This window comes from Otolemur garnettii, unplaced genomic scaffold (assembly GCF_000181295.1).
Source record: "Otolemur garnettii isolate 467f Iridium unplaced genomic scaffold, OtoGar3 scaffold00019, whole genome shotgun sequence".
Lineage (NCBI taxonomy): Eukaryota > Metazoa > Chordata > Mammalia > Primates > Galagidae > Otolemur > Otolemur garnettii.
Genome location: NW_003852414.1, coordinates 12542844 through 12559341, shown reverse-complemented (window position 1 = coordinate 12559341; position 16498 = coordinate 12542844). Strand labels below are relative to the sequence as shown.

The 16498-nt window shown below is 40.3% G+C and overlaps 1 protein-coding gene across 14 annotated transcripts in view; it reads left to right on the top strand.

Moving 5' to 3' along the window:
* MLLT10 (MLLT10, histone lysine methyltransferase DOT1L cofactor) overlaps positions 1-16498 on the top strand; it is a 204559-nt gene that overhangs the window by 61469 nt on the left and 126592 nt on the right. For all 14 annotated transcript variants that reach the window (XM_023511344.1, XM_012803354.2, XM_023511343.1 and 11 more), the window contains one exon: positions 8095-8149. In XM_023511344.1, coding sequence (XP_023367112.1) covers positions 8095-8149 — 55 coding nt within the window. The remainder of the gene's footprint in view (positions 1-8094; positions 8150-16498) is intronic.

Below are 16498 nucleotides of genomic sequence, written 5' to 3'. Positions count from 1 at the left end.
GCCGTCATTGTTGTTTGGCGGGTCCGGGCTGGGGATTCGAACCCGCCACCTTAGGTGTACGTGGCTGGCGCCTTAGCCGGTTGAGCTATAGTCGTTGAGCCAAGAAACATATTTCTAATGCAGCTAAAATGTATTTCCTTACTCTTTTCAGTCTGTTTATATAAGGTACCACTTATGGTTAATGTTGGATCACTATCTGTAAGGTCTACAAATGATGCATCCGGTGAGGTTCTTTACTATCACCTGTATCTGCTCTTTTGTATCACCCGTGTTATTGTCATCTCTATTTATAGTAGCAAACCTAGAAGACATTATTATGTTAGCTTTCAATAATTATATATAATTTTAAGAACTTTAGTGTTAAAGTCTTAAATTTACCTGTATTAAGAACTTAGCAGCTAAAAGTCTTTTTACCATTGTGGTACTCTGAGTTCTGACAAACTGTGTTTTCTGGTGTCATTTCCCTGAAAAAAAAATTTTTTTTTTTAAGAGACAGAGTCTCATTTTGTTGCCCTTGGTAGAGTGCAGTGGCATCACAGCTCACAACAATCTCCAGCTCTTGGGCTTAGGCGATTCTCTTGCCTCATCCTCCCAACTAGCTGGGACAACAGGTATTCACCACAACGCCTGGCTATTTTTTTGTTGCAGTTTGGCTGGAGCTGGGTTTGAACCTGCCACCCTCGGTATATGGGGCTGGTGCCCTACCCACTGAGCCACAGGCACCACCCTATTTCCCTTAACTTCAAAGAATTTCTTTAGCTTTTCCCGCAGTGCATGTAATTGTGTTTACTTTCTTTTATCTGAAAATACCTATTTCACCTTCATCTTTGGAGGAAATTTTAGTTGGAAGTAGAATTCTGTGTTGACAGTGCTTTAAAGATGCTATTTTACTTCCATTTGGCTTCCATATTTTATTCATTTATTTTTAATTGTTTGAGAGAGAGTCTTATTGCATTGCCTAGGCTAGAGTACCATAGTGTCATTTTAACTCAGAGCAACCTCAAACTCCTGGGTTCAAGCAGTCCTCCTACCTTAGCCTGCCGAGAAGCCAGAGTGGCTGGTGCTACAGGGAGTCCACTACAACCCCCGGGTAGTTTTTGTTTTTTGTTTTATTTTTTGGAGACAAAGTCTCACTGTGTCCCCCTCAGTAGAGTGCTGAGATGTCGCAGCTCACAGCAACCTCAAACTCTTGGGCTTAAGACATTCTCTTGCCTCAGCCTCCCAAGTAGCTGGGACTACAGGTGCCTGCCACAACACCCGGCTATTTTTTTGTTGTAGTTGTCATTGTTGTTTAGCAGGCTTGGACCAGGTTCCAACACACCTGCCTCCATGTATGTGGCTAGTGCCCTAATCACTGAGCTATGGGTGCCAAGCCTAATCTTTGCATTTTTAGTAGAGATTGGGTCTCACTCTTGCTCAGGCTGGTCTTGAACTCCTGAGCTCATGTGATCCTCCTGCCTCTGCTTCCTAGAGTGCTAGGAGATTAAAGCATGAACCACCCTGACTGGCCAGGCTCCCATAATTTATGATGAGAAGTCTGGCATTTATCTGGTATCTGTTCTGTGAATGTGATGTGTCATTTTCTTCTGGTTGCTTCAAGACTTAACGCTTCTCTTTTTTTGTAAGTCGTTTTTTGCTGCTTGTAGTTTGCTCAGTTGCTTGGCCCTGTAAATTTTTCTTTCTTCAAATTAGGAAATTTTCAGCCTTTCTTTCTTTCTTTCTTTTTTTTTTTTTTTTTTTTTTTTTTTTTGAGACAGAGTCTCATTATGTCACCCTTGGTAAAGTGCAATGGTATCACAGCTCACAGCAACCCCAAACTCTGGGGCGTAAGTTGATTCTGTTGTCTCAGCCTCCCAAGTAGGTGGGACTACAGGTGTCTGCCACAAAGCCTGGCTATTTTTTTGTTGCAGTTGTCATTGTTGTTTAGCTAGCCTAGGTCGAGTTCCACCCCGCCAGCCTCAATGCATGTGGCTGGTGCTGTAACCACTGTGCTACTGGCGTCGAGCTTCAGCCATTATTTCTTTAAAATTTTCTGTTGTTCCTCATTTTCTGTCTGTCTTGTCTCGTCTTTTCTAGGCCTTCAGTTATTTGTATGAGATCCTTTGTTCTTTGTCAGATAGATCCCTGAAACTCCCTTCACTTTTTTTACTCTTTTTTTTCTGTTCTAATTATGTATTATCTGTTGATGTAACTTCAAGTTCATTTATTCTTTTGCCAGCTTGACTCTGTTGTAATGCCTGTTCAGTGAGTTTTTCACTTTACATATTGTAGTTTTCAGTTTTAGAATTTTCATTTAGCTTTTATTAATGGTTCTTTATTTTTGTTGAGATTTGTTTCTTTTATTATAGGTACATTTTCCTTAAAATCTTAGAACTTAGTTAAATCTGTTACTCTGCTTCAGATGTCAATCATAAGTTTGTACTGGCTGTAAGTCAGATATTTCCAGGACTCCTTTTGGGTCTGATAATTTGCTAGAATGGTGCACAGAACTCAGAGAAACACTTATGTTATTATAGAAATTATAAAAGATATGATGAAAGGCCCTGTGAAGAGTTACTGAGGACAGGGTCTGAAAGGGTCCTGAGTACAGAAGCTTTAATCTGCATGAAGTTAGGGATCCTGTGGGCATGTGAATACATTGACCAGCTCAAAGGCTCATCAGATCTCAATGTTTTCCTCTTCCTCAATTGCTAAATACTTATTCTTATACCTCATCATCCCAAGAATTAATCTATCTTTGCCTGTAGTCTTAATATAAGATTTAGTTATATAAATGGTCCCTGACTCACAATTTTTTTTTTTTCTTTAGACAGAGCCTCAAGCTGTCCCTCAAGCTGTCCCCCTGGGTAGAATTCCGTGGCATCACAGCTCATAGCAACCTCTAACTCCTGGGCTCAAGCAAGTCTCCTCCTGCCTCAGCCTCCCAAGTAGCTGGGACTACAGGCACCCGCCACAACGCCTGGCTATTTTTTGGTTGCAGCTGTCGTTGTTTGGCAGGCCCGGGCTAGATTCAAACCCGCCACCTTAGGTGTATGTGGCTGGTGCCTTAGCCACTTGAGCCACAGGCACCGAGCCACAATTTTTTGATTTAATGGTGGCATGGGTATGATGAGCATTTGGTAGAAATTGTACTTAGGGTATCCATACAACCATTTTGTTTTTCAGTACAGTAGTCAGTAAATTACATGAAGCATTTAGCACTTGATTGTAAAATAGCTTTGTATTAGATGATTTTGCCCAACTGTAAGCTATTATAAGTGTTCTGAGGCTATTGAAGGCATGTTAGCTGAGCCATAATGTTTGCTAGATTAGGTGTATTTTTTTTTTTTTTTTTAGACAGAGCCTCAAGCTGTCCCCCTGGGTAGAGTGCCATGGCATTACAGCTCACAGCAACCTCCAACTCCTGGGCTCAAGCGAGTCTCCTGCCTCCGCCTCCCAAGTAGCTGGGACCACAGGCGCCCGCCACAACACCCGGCTATTTTTTGGTTGCAGCCGTCATTGTTGTTTGGCGGGTCCGGGCTGGGGATTCGAACCCGCCACCTTAGGTGTACGTGGCTGGCGCCTTAGCCGGTTGAGCTATAGGCGCCGAGCCTAGGTGTATTTTTTGATTTAGCTTGGTTCCTGTTTTCCCTCCCCCCCAAACCCCTTCTCCCTCTCTTTGGAGACAGAGTCTTACTCTGTTGCACCAGGCTAGAGTGTGGTGGTGTTAGCCTAGCTCACAGCAGCCTCATACTCTTGGGTTCAAGTGATCCTGTGCCTCACCCTCTCCCCAGTACCCGAGGCTATAGACACCTATCACAATGCCCAGCTAAGTTTTCTTTTCAGTAGGGATTGGGTCTCACTCTTGCTTAGGCTGGTCTCAAACTCCTGAGCTCAAGGGTTCCTCTGGTTTGGGTCTCCCAGAGCGTTCAATGGAGGATATTTTCAATTTTGGATGAGTTTATTGGGACGTGTTCTCATTTGTAAACCAAGGCGCATTAGTGCACATATTGGCAATTGTTTTTTTCCCCACAGGTTAAATCATGTAACTAATAGTGTTTCCCTCTGGGAGGGAGGTTTCCTTATAATTTGGAACCAAGTCATTGCCTACATCTTATCAAGCATGCTTGTGTTTTGTTTTTTCAGTATACCTTCATCATGTATTTTTTGAGTTAACCATGTCTGGAGACTGTGTTAGATGTTAGGCTACAGCTATGAAATGGAGCAGAGGAAATAAACTTAATTGCATAAATAGTTGATTGTGATATATTCCAAGGAGGAAAGTTTAGGTTATTTATAATATAGCACCTGATCTAATCTGAAGATTCAGAGATACTACTCTGATGAAGTGACTTGAAGCACATATTTGAGGGATGAGTAGAAGTTATCCAACTGTGAAAGAGGGTCTGGATGTTTTCATTCCATTTAAAATGAAAAAAATACATCTAATGGCTCTGAAGCAGGAATTAGCTTTGCAGCATTTACAGAACTGAAAGAAGAAAAGATGGTGTTGCCCAGAGAGTGAAATGTTGGGAGAGGAGGTAAGGTTTGGGAGCTAAATAGAGAGTAGATTGTGTAGGAAAACCTCTGAAGGGTTTAAGTGGGTCGTGGTATATTTGGATTTGCATTTTTAAAGTTCACTCTGTTGTGGAAGTTTCACTCCATAGATTGGTCACGGTTGGTTAATACTTGGGAGTCTGTAGTAGTTCCTCCCTCAGCCTCCAACCATGCATGGTTTTGCTTTTCTTGGTTTCAGTTAGCCATAGTCAACCTCAGTCTGAAATTAGGTGAGTACAGTACAATGAGATACAGTCATGTTGTCACTTAATCATGAGATTCCATCCTGGGACTACACTGTTAGGCTGTTTGGTCATTGCATGACCACCCTATGTCCTTAGACAAGCATAGATGGTATTACTGTCCATACACTTGGGCTGTGGGGAGCAGCCTATTTATTGCTCCTAGGTGACAGACCTGTACAGTGGGTTATTGTGCTGAGTACTGTAGGCGATTAGAACAGAGCAGTAAGTATTTGTGTTTCTAAACATAGGAAAGGTACAGTGAAAACATAGTGTAAAAGATAAAAATGTGTTTTTTATTATGAAGGATAAAATCTGTATTGGGCATTGAACAATAAATAGAACTTGCAGGACTGCAAGTTCCTCTGAGTGAGCCAGTCAGTGGTGAGTGAATTTTGGGCCCGGGCCATTACTTAATGTAATTTACTTAATGTAAATTTTACAAATGCTGTACACTTAGGCTACACACTAAATTTATTAAAAAATAATTCCACTACAATGTTAAGATGGATATGCTATCACTAGATAATAAGGATTTTTCAGCATCATTATAATCTATATATTTTCTTGAGACAGAGTCTCAAGCTGTCGCCCTGGGTAGAGTGATGTGGCATCATAGTTCACAGCAACCTCCAACTCTTGGGCTTAAGTGATTCTTTTGCCTTAGTCTCCCAAGTAGCTGGGACTGCAGGCACCTGCCACCATGCCTGGCTATTGTTTTTTTTTTTTTTTGGTTGCAGTTGTCACTGTTGCTTAGCAGACCCAGGCCAGGTTTGAACCTGCCACCCTAGGTGTATGTGGCTGGCGCCAACTTCATTATAATCTTAAGGGAGCACTGTCATATATGTGACTGGACTTTATACGGTTCATAATTGTGTTCTGAAAGCAAAAGGACAGAGGCAGAAAATCAGTCATGTACCTCTTATGTAGGTATATGTGATAAGGTCTTGCTATTTTGCCCAAGCTGTAGTGTAGTGGCACCATCATAGTTCACTGTAGCCTTGAACTCAGGCTCAGGCAATCCTTTTGCCACAGGTACCCATGTAGCTAGGACTACAAGTTGCCTGATGGATTACAAAATTTTATTTGTAGAGATTAGTTCTTACTATGCTGCCTAGGCTGATCTCAAACTCCTGGTCTCAAGTGATCTTCCCTCCTTGGCCTCCCAAAGTGTTGGGATTATAGGCATGAGCCACTACTCATAGCCCTTTTCATAATTTTTATTACCATATATTGTTGTAATTGTTCTATTTGATTGCTTGTTGTTAATCTCTTACTGTGCCTAATTTGTAAATTAAACTTTATCATAGGTATCATAGCAAATACAGGAGAAAACAGTATAAAGGATTTGGTACTCCTTAAGGTTTCAGGCATCCACTGGGGGTATTGGAACGTACCCCCAAGGGTAAGGGAGGATTGCTGTGTTTAGGAAGTCACTGAAGTGGTCCTGATGAAAGAAATGCTGTAGGCTTTGCACTGGGTAACAGTAGTAGAGATGGAGAGATGAAGTCAGTTCTCACTGTATTTAGGAAGAGAAAGGGAGAAGAATGGTTATTGATAAAATGTGCTGTTAGGGAATGAATGTGAAGAGGTCAAAGATTTTATATGGTTGGCCTGAACAATGCTTATTTGAAAATATTACCAAGATAGGGGAAACTGTAGGAAGAGCAGGTTTGCCATAAATTGTCGAGTTTAAAGTATCTGTCATTTACAAAGTTTTTATATCTGAATCTGAGGACATGTGAATAGGAGAAAAAATTTGGGAGTCACTGCCGTATTTTTGTAATTTAGTTCGTCATGGAAATTTTAAATAGTGAATGAAATTGCCTAGTTTCACTCAAAATAAGGCATCTTAGGCTGCGGCCCTGAGGACCCACAACATTTAAAGGTTGGAAAAGATGGCTCAGCGCCTGTGGCTCAACTGGCTGAGGCGCCAGCCATGTACACCTAAGGTGGCGGGTTCGAATCCCCAGCCCGGACCCTCCAAACAACAATGATGGCTGCAACCAAAAGATGGCCAGGCGTTGTGGCGGGCGCCTGTGGTCCCAGCTACTTGGGAGGCGGAGGCAGGAGACTCGCTTGAGCCCAGGAGTTGGAGGTTGCTGTGAGCTGTGATGCCACGGCGCTCTGTCCAGGGGGACAGCTTGAGGCTCTGTCTCAAAAAAAAAAAAAAGGTTGGAAAAGATCAGAAAGGTGCTTTCCAAGAAGTATAAAGAGAACCAGGAAAGTGAATACTGCATGACAAGAAACACAGGCTCTTACAGCTTATGATTTCTGTGCTTATTTAACATTTCATCTTAACTTCCTACACTTGTTTTTTCTTTGTGATTTATTTATATTGCTGTACTGTTTGCTGTAAAACCTTTTAGTAGTAATAATGTAGAGTATAAATACTAAATACTCAAGAAGTGTGACCGTCAGGAACATGTTCTTCATAGTAATACAATGTAGTTGAAGCTTAGTCTGTTTAAAAAGAAATGGTAGTACTGGCTTAACATTTTCTAGGAGTAAAAAGGATAGGGATACACAATAACTTTTGAATAGCATTGTATGTGAATGATAATACCTAGAATAATTAGACTAGTTTGTTTTATAAAGGAATTTAGCACAAACGAGATCATGCCCTTGCCGCTTAAGTCAAAATTCTTGAATTAGGCTCTAATGGGAAAAACCAGACCTATTTGCCTATAACAACCCTAGCTGATCTTAGACTGAAAGTAAAGAGTTAACAGGCAAATAAATGTTAAAAGCCTTAACCTAGTCCTATGTTGAGAGGACTTTTTGTTTTTGTTAATGTAACATTTAAAAAAAATTGCAGCAGAAATTTAAAAATCAACTTCAAGAAAAATTGCTTATCTGGGGCAGCTCCTGTGGCTCAGTAAGATGGGTGCTGGCCCCATGTACTGAGGGTGGTAGGTTTGAACCTGGCTCCGGCCAAACTGCAACCAAAAAAATAGCCAGGCGTTGTGGCAGGCGCCTGTAGTCCCAGCTACCTGGGAGGCTGAGGCAAGAGAATCACCTAAGCCCAGGAGCTGGAGGTTGCTGTGAGCTGTGTGACGCTGCCCCTGCGCTCTACAGAGGGCAACAAAGTGAGACTCTTGTCTCTTTAAAAAAAAAAAAAATGTTTATCTAGTGCTCTGAGAAAGATCACTTGTCATTGAAAACAGTTATTTTGTGAGGGATGTTCTGAAGTATTCTTGGAGCAGCTTGTACAAATGCTGCTCCCACATTTTCAGTAGTTTTGAAGTTGCAGGGAAGTTGTTGTTTTCAATAATCTGATGAAAAATCATTTTAATTCTTTTTTTTTTTTAAATAGAGATGTGAACTTTGTCCCCATAAGGATGGAGCTTTAAAAAGAACAGATAATGGGGGTAAGTGCAGAGATTTTTGAAAAAACTTTTATTGAAAACTTGGTTGGTAGAGTATTTTAAAATATTTAAATATTTGGTAGTTGATATTATTTTTTCAAATTAGATAGTGTTCACTACTCAAATATTTTTAGCAGTAATGGATGTAGTTTACAAACCCTTTTGCATTGAAGCATAATTTTTCTACTTTGTGGACAAGCTTAAATATTGACTATTTCATGTACGATCTACATTCAAAATCTGGAGTTTTTAAAATGGTTATAATTTCTTATATTAGAAATTATTTTTGAAAAATAAGTTATGTTTTTTGTTAATTGCTGTTAGAGATAAAACTCTGGTTTCTAGTTAATGTTAATTTTAACACCTCAAAGATCTTTGTAACTTGAATATAAAGAAATTCTGATTTCTGTCCTAAATTTTGGTATGCTTTCCTTTATGTGTTGCTCGTTTTCATCCTTCTTTTCACTTATCTTCCTCAAAGAAAGCTCATTTACTTGCTGTACTGTACTGTTCTTAAATATGTAGACACGAATTTATTCAACTGTGCCATAATAGAAGGAAACTCAAAAAAGTAGATCTTATAACTACTATTATCATGCTCTTTTCTACCTTGGGCACCCCACACCTAAAGTATTTTTGACATGTAATAAGAGTTATGGCATGAGAAAATGCAGTGTTTCTGACTAGCTATATATATTTCAAAATTTAATATTTAGACTATGTTATACAAGTCACTTTGTTTAAAATTAAAAAAATAATTAAAAACCTTGCTTGTTACCCTTATTCTCCATATGCTTAGTTTCTCAGCAACATTTCTGCCACCAGGATAACTGCTGTTGTTCCTTTCTTCCATATCCTTCCAGGTTTCTTTTGCATATACAAATGTGAACACTTAAAGTATTTACTTATTTTTATTCACATGGATTAATATTATATATACTCTCCTGCATCTTAATTTTTCTCACTGAATGATGTATCTTTTCATTATCAGTATAGAGCTTTTTTTTGGGTACTATATATTATGTAAACAGCTACCTGTTAGTGGACTTTCTAATCTGCTTTTATAACTAATGCTTGTGTGCAAATATATCTGTAGGATTATTCATTCCCAGAAGTGGAAATGTTGTGTCAAAAACATTTTACAGTTGGCTTGGCGCCTATAGCTCAAGCGGCTAAGGAGCTAGCCACATACCCTGGAGCTGGTGGGTTCAAATCCAGCCCAGGCCTGCCTAACAACAATGAGAAGTATAACCAAAAAATAGCTGGGCGCCTGTAATCCCAGCTACCTGGGAGGCTGAGGCAAGAGAATCTCTTAAGCCCCAAGAGTTGGAGTTTGCTGTGAGCTGTGATACCGTGGCACTCTCACCCAGGGTAACAGCTTGAGACTCTGTCTCAAAACAAGACAAAACAAAAATTTTACAGTTAATTCTGATAGATATTCCCAGATTATTCTCCATATAGTTGTATCAATGTATGTTTCCCAGCAGCCATGGTTGGGAAAGGTATTCATACCTTTTGCAATCTAATAGGTGAAAGTTGGTATCTTAGTAGTAGTTTTGTATTTCTTTTATTAATGAAGTTGACCCTCTGCTTATATTTCCCCTTTTTTTTTTTTTTTTTTGAGACAGAGTCTGACTTTGTTAGAGAGTCTGCCCTGGATAGAGTGTGTCACAGCTCACAGCAACCTCAGACTCTTAGGCTTAAGCTATTCTCTTACATCAGCCTCCCAAGTAGCTAGGACTACAGGTGCCCGCCACAATGCCCGGCTATTTTTTTTATTGTTGTTGTTGCAGTTGTCAGGTTTTATTGTTGTTATTGCGGGGGCCAGGTTTGAACCCAGCAGTCTAGGTGTATGTGCACAGTGCCCTAACTGCTGAACTATGGGCGCTGAGCCCTATATTTACTTTTCTTTTCTTTCCTTTCTTCTTCTTCTTTTTTTTTTTTTTTCTTTGAGACAGTGTTTTTTCATGTCACCCTCGGTAGAGTGCGGTAGCATTACAGCTCACAGCAACCTCAAACTCTTGGGCTTAAGAGATTCTCTTGTCTCAGCCTCCTAGCTCACAGCATCTTCAAACTCCTGGATTCAAGAGATCCTCCAGCCTCAGCATCCTGAATAGCTGGGACTATAGGCAACTGCTACAATACTTGGCTATTTTCTAGAAGAGACAGCCTCTCACTCTTGTTCAGTCTGGTCTCAAACTCCTGAGCTCAAGCAGTTCTCCCGCCTCTGTCTCTCAGGTTGCTAGGGTTATAGGTGTGAGCTGCTGCACCAACCTTCTCCTTAACATTTTCAAGAGCAGTATTTATTTATTTTTTTTCTTCTTTGGTCTTTTGGTCTATACATAAACCTTTTTGATTTGGTTGTTGATCTTTTTTTTTTTTTTTTTTTTTAAAATGGTTGGAGCTCTCATAGGAGCCCTTTGTATTATGCTCTTTTGATATGAGCTGAACTATTTCGTTGCCTGTCTTTTCTTGGTTGGGGGTTTATTATTCAAGAGTTTTGATTTTTATTTAGTTGAATTTATTAATTGTGTCTTTCATATTTTGAATCATTAATTAGAAAGTCTTTTCCAGTTCAAAGTTATAACAGAATTCGTTCATGTATTTTTTTAGTATTTTAGAGTTACTGGTGGCTGATGCAATTCAAGAAGTATTTATTGACTGTCCATATTAAGTATTAGGTATTGTTTTAGGTAGTTGAGACACACCAGAGAATAAAACAAAGATCCCTTCTCTCTGGAGCTCACAGTCTAGCATTTTTGTTTTATACCACTTAATTTGTTTACCATCTGTTATTTGGGGCAAGTTACCACACTTCTTTGCACCTCTGTCCTCGGCTGGCCAATGAGGGAATAAGCAGACCTGGCTTAGATGTGGGTAACACGCCAAGTATATATATATATATATTTTTTTTTTTTTTTTTTTTTTGAGACAGAGCCTCAAGCTGTCCCCCTGGGTAGAGTGCTGTGGCATCACAGCTCACAGCAACCTGTAACTCCTGGGCTCAAGCGAGTCTCCTGCCTCAGCCTCCCAAGTAGCTAGGACCACAGATGCCCACCACATCGCTCAGCTATTTTTTGGTTGCAGCCGTCATTGTTGTTTGGCAGGCCCAGGCGGGATTTGAACCCACCACCTTAGGTGTATGTGGCTGGCGCCTTAGCCACTTGAGCCACAGGCACTGAGCCACCAAGTATATTTTCAACGCCATGCAGGACATCCACCCCCAAGCCATCACCCAGGCAGTGGATAGATCTGGAAGTTGATTTTTAATAATAAAGTACAATGGGGAAAGAGCAGAGGGATTTGAGCTGGGTTGTCTAATGTGTTGCAGTGGTTTTTCCCCTTAATTTTATTTCCTAATTTCTAAACATATAGGAATTTTTAATCTTTTTATTATTAATTTCTAGTTTAATTTCATTGTGGTCAGAAAATTCACTTTGATTTTAATACTGTGAGACTTGTTATGAGACTTGGTTTATGGCTAGAATGTGGTTAGTTTTTACATACTCTGTGTGTGCTTGAAAAGAATGCTGTAGTTGTAGTCTTGGAATATAATGTTTATATTATATTAAGTTCATGAAAAAGTGGCATGTATCTCATTCCTGAATATCACCATGGTCACCTTTGAAGTACTTCCCTTGGCCATCTGGTCACCATAGTGATATTCAACAACAAGGTACGTAGCACTTTTTCTCGTAAGACTTCTGTCAGACTTCATATGACAATATGTCTTAAGGCCATTCCAGAAAAAGACTTGGAAAATTGCTTTGAATAGTCGACTAGGCACTGATGTCAGTGCATAGCTTCTCAAGGGGGAGTACCTCGAAGGTGACTATAGTGATATTCCAGCAATGAGGGATGTAGAACTTTTTCTAGAATGGGTTCTCAAACTTAATTGTCTATCTTTGTGTACTTGTTAGGTCATATATGATATTTAGGTTGTTAAAATCTATATCCTTACCGATTTGTTGACTATTTTATCATTTATTGAGAAAGGCATATTAATAAATATTTTTATTTCTCACTGTGACAGTATAACTATTTTATATTTTTCAGTAATATGTCATTATGTACATGCACATTTGGAAATGCCATATCTCTTCCTCATGAATTGAATTTTTTATCATTACAGAGTACCTCTCGTTTTGTCTGGTACTATTTTTTGTCTACCTTGAGTAAGATTAACACAATCTCTGTTCTTTTGGTTTCTGTTTCCAAATTGTATAGTTCCTTTCTTTTTAGTATTCTTTTATTCAATGTTTAGGTTTTTTTTTTTTTTTTTTTTGAGACAGAGTCTCAGTATGATGCCTTTGGTAGAGTACTGTGGTGTCACAGCTCACAGCAACTTTCAACTCTTGAGCTTAAGGGATTGTCTTGCCTCAGCCTCCCATGTAGCGGACTATAGGTGTCCGCCACAGTGCCTGGCTATTTTTTGGTTGTTTGTTTGTTTGTTTCCTTCTTTCTTTCTTTTTTTTTTTTTTTTGAGACAGAGTCTCACTGTATTACCCTTGGTAGAGCGCTGTGGCGTTACAGCTCACAGCAACCTCAAACTCTTGGGCTTAAGCTATTCTTTTGCCTCAGCCTCACAAGTGGCTGGGACTACAGGTGCCTGCCACAACACCCGGCTATTTTTGGATTGCCATTGCCATTGTTTTTTAGCTGGCCTGGGCTGGGTTCAGACCTGTCAGCCTTGGTGTATGTGACGCCGTAACCACTGTGCCAAGCCTTGGTTGCATTTTTCATTGTTGTTTAGCAGTCCTGGGCCAGGCTCGAACTCACCAACTTCAGTGTATGTGGTTGGTTTCATACTCACTGAGCTACGGTTGCTGAGCCAAATGTTTAGGTTTTTTTTTTGTTTGTTTCTTTGTTTTTGAGACAAGGCATCTTGTCATCCAGGGTAGAGTGCAGTGACATCATTATAACTCATTGCAACCTCATACTCCTGAGTTCAAACTATCCTGCCTCAGCTTTGCCAGCAGCTGGGTCTATAGGTACCTGCCACCACCCCTGGGTAATTTTTCTATTTTTTTTTGTAGGGATGGGGTTTTGTTCTTGCTCAGGTTGGTTTCCAACTCCTGAGCTCAAGTAGTCTTCCCTCCCTGGCCTTCCAAATTATGAGGATTACAGGTGTGAACCAATTAATACATGATTGTTTGTCTTTTTATTTTATTTTATTATTATTTTTTGAGACAGTGTTTCATTTTGTCACCCTCGGTAGAGTGCTGTGGCATCATAGCTCACAGCAACCTATAACTCTTGAGCTCAAGCATTTCTCTTTCCTCAGCCTCCTGAGTAGCTGGGACTATAGGCACCCACCCCAAGCCCAGCTATTTTTAGAGATGGTGTCTTGCTTTTGCTTAGGCTGGAACCTGTGAGCTCAGGGAAATCCACCTGCCTCAGCCTCCCATAGTGCTAGGATTATAGCATGAGCCATCATGCCTGGCCTATTGTTTGTCTCTTATATTTTTATTTTTTATTTTATTTTATTTTTTTTGAGGCAGAGCCTCACTCGGCCACCCTGGTAGAGTGCCATGTATCATCATAGCTCACGGTAACCTCAAAATCTTGGGTTCAAGAACTCCTCTGCCTCCACGTCCCAAGTAGCTGGTACTACAGGTGCCTGCTACAATGCCTGGCTAATTTTGCCACAACTCCCTGCTAGTTTTTTTATTTTTATTTATTTATTTTTTTTGAGACAGAGTCTCACTTTGTCACTCTTGGCAGAGTGCTGTTGTGTCATAGCCCACAGCAACCTCAAACTCCTGGACTTAAGCAATTCTCTTACCTCAGTCTCCCAAATAGCTGGGACTATCGGCACCCACCACAATGCCTGGCTATTTTTAGAGATGAGGTCTTGCTCTGGCTCAGGCTGGTCTTGAACCTGTGAGTGCAGGCAATCTACCCGCCTCAGCCTCTCAATGCTGGAATTACAGGCGTGAAACACCATACCCAGCTATTTTTTTTTAAATTATCTTTTTTGTTTTCTTAAATGCCCATCTTTTTATTTTTATTTATTTGTCTTTTTTTTTGGAGACAGAGTCTCATTCTATTGCCTTTGGTAGAGTGCTGTGATGTCACAGCAGCCTGAAACCCTTGAGCTCAGGTGATTCTCTTGCTTTAGGCTCCCAGGTAGCTCGGACTACAGGCACTTGCCACAGTGCCCAGCTATTTTTTAGAGATGGGGTCTCACTCTTATTATGACTGGTCTCAAACTTGTGAGCTCAAGCAATCCACCCACTTCGGCCTACTACAGTGCTAGGATTATATGTGTGAACCATCTCGTCCAGCCCTAGTTTTTCTGTGTTTAGTAGAGACGGGCTCTTGCTCTTGCTCAGGCTAATCTTTAAACTCCTGTGCTCAGGGGATTCACCTGCCTCAGCCTCCTTAGTAGAGTAGTGCTAGGATTGCAGGCATGAGCCACTGTGCTTGGCCCTTTATTTTATTTTTTAAATGAACATATGTAAAATACCAAAGAAGTGTCAACAAAATAATGCTCCCAGATTGATCAGCACAATTAGAACATGAGTTAGAGGCATGGCTGCTAAGCTTATGATTTAGTTCTAACTTCCCTTACCTGATTAGTGCCAATACTGCTCACGGCTGGTTGGTGAGAGTTTATGGGGGTTACACTCACTTGGTCGGTTATCAGCTTTTTTAATTTTTTTTGAGACAGAACCTCAAGCTGTCCCCCTGGGTAGAGTGCTGTGGCATCACAGCTCACAGCAACCTCCAACTCCTGGGCTCAAGCGAGTCTCCTGTCTCAGCCTCCCAAGCAGCTGGGACCACAGGTGCCTGCCACAACACCCAGCTATTTTTTGGTTGCAGCCGTCATTGTTGTTTGGCGGGCCCGGGCTGGATTCGAACCCCCACCTTAGGTGTATGTGGCTGGCGCCTTAGCCATTTGAGCCACAGGTGCCAAGCCGGGTTATCAGCTTCTGACTGTGGTTCAGTGTGTTTCTGTTTGAAGTGGAATTTGTGAATAGTTGTAGAGCCCAACAGTATTTTTTAATTCTGGCTGCTTAACCATCTTCTCCGAAAAAGACCAAAAGAACGGTACAGGAAGAAAATGTTTTAATGAGGACTGGGAATTGTCTGTATTATCTTTTTTCTGGTAAAGATAAGATGATTTGCTTGCGATGTGGTACTGTACTATATTAACCTTAAAGAAATTCAGGGGTCATTAGCATTATAACACTCATTAGGATCGCAAACATTTTAAAATAGAGGGAGAGGCATGGAAGGTTGTTGTATTGCAGAAATTAAAAGACAAAAAAGCAAAGGCAAAGACACTTCTTTCAAGTAGAACTGGAGATAACGTCACTGAAGCAGCTTTTCTAGTTGTATTTTATTGAATTTTCTCTTTATCTTTATAAAATCACCTTTTTCCCATCCTTGGCAGTATTCTGTCTTGTAGTGTATATCTGATAGTATGTATTATTATAAAATAGCCACTCCACCCTTCCTCTTCTGAAATTTAGCCTAGTATCTTTTTCTGTCCATTTGCTTTATTTGCTTTAAGTATATCACAGTCTTAATGTGTTTTTACTTATTTTTATTTGGAGACAGAGTCTCACTGTGTCACCCTTTGGTAGAGTGCTGTAGTGTCACAGCTCACAGCAACCTCAAACCCCTGGGCTTAAGCAATTCTCTTGTCTCAGCCTCCCAAGTAGCTGGGACTACAGGCATTCGCCACAATGCGTGGGTATTTTTTGGTTGCAGTTGTCATTGTTGTTAAGGCCTGGTTCGAAACCGCCAGTCTCAGTGTATATGGCCAGTGTGGTAACCATTGTGCTACAGGTGCGGAGCCTCTTTTTTTTCTTTTTTTAAAGTCATTTATTGTAATTCTTCTTCTTTTTTATTTTTTTGCTGTTTTTGGCTGGGGCTGGGTTTGAACCTGCCACCTCCGGCATATGGGACTGGCGTCCTACCCTTTTGAGCCACAGGTGCCGCCCCTCGGAGCCTTGTTAGGTTACTTTTTGTTTGGAATTACCTTTTCTAGCCTGTCATTTTCAACCTGTTTGTGCTTGTGAATGTAAAGTAAATGTCTTGTAGGCAGCATATGGTTGGAATAGTTTTTTAATCTGTTCAGTTTTTTAGTCCATTTTTCATTTAATATTCTGATAATGAAGAATTTATACAATTGTCCTGACTTTTTCCTAGGTCTCTTTTTTCTTTTTTGTTCTTCAGTTGTTCCCTTTTATTCCTTTTCCTCTTCTTTTTGTGTATATATATATTTTTCTTTTTTTGAGACAGAGTCTCAAGCTGTTGCCCTGGGTAGAGTGCTATGGTATTACAGCTCACAGAAACCTCAAACTCCTGGGCTCAAGTGATTCTCTTGCCTTAGCCTCCTAC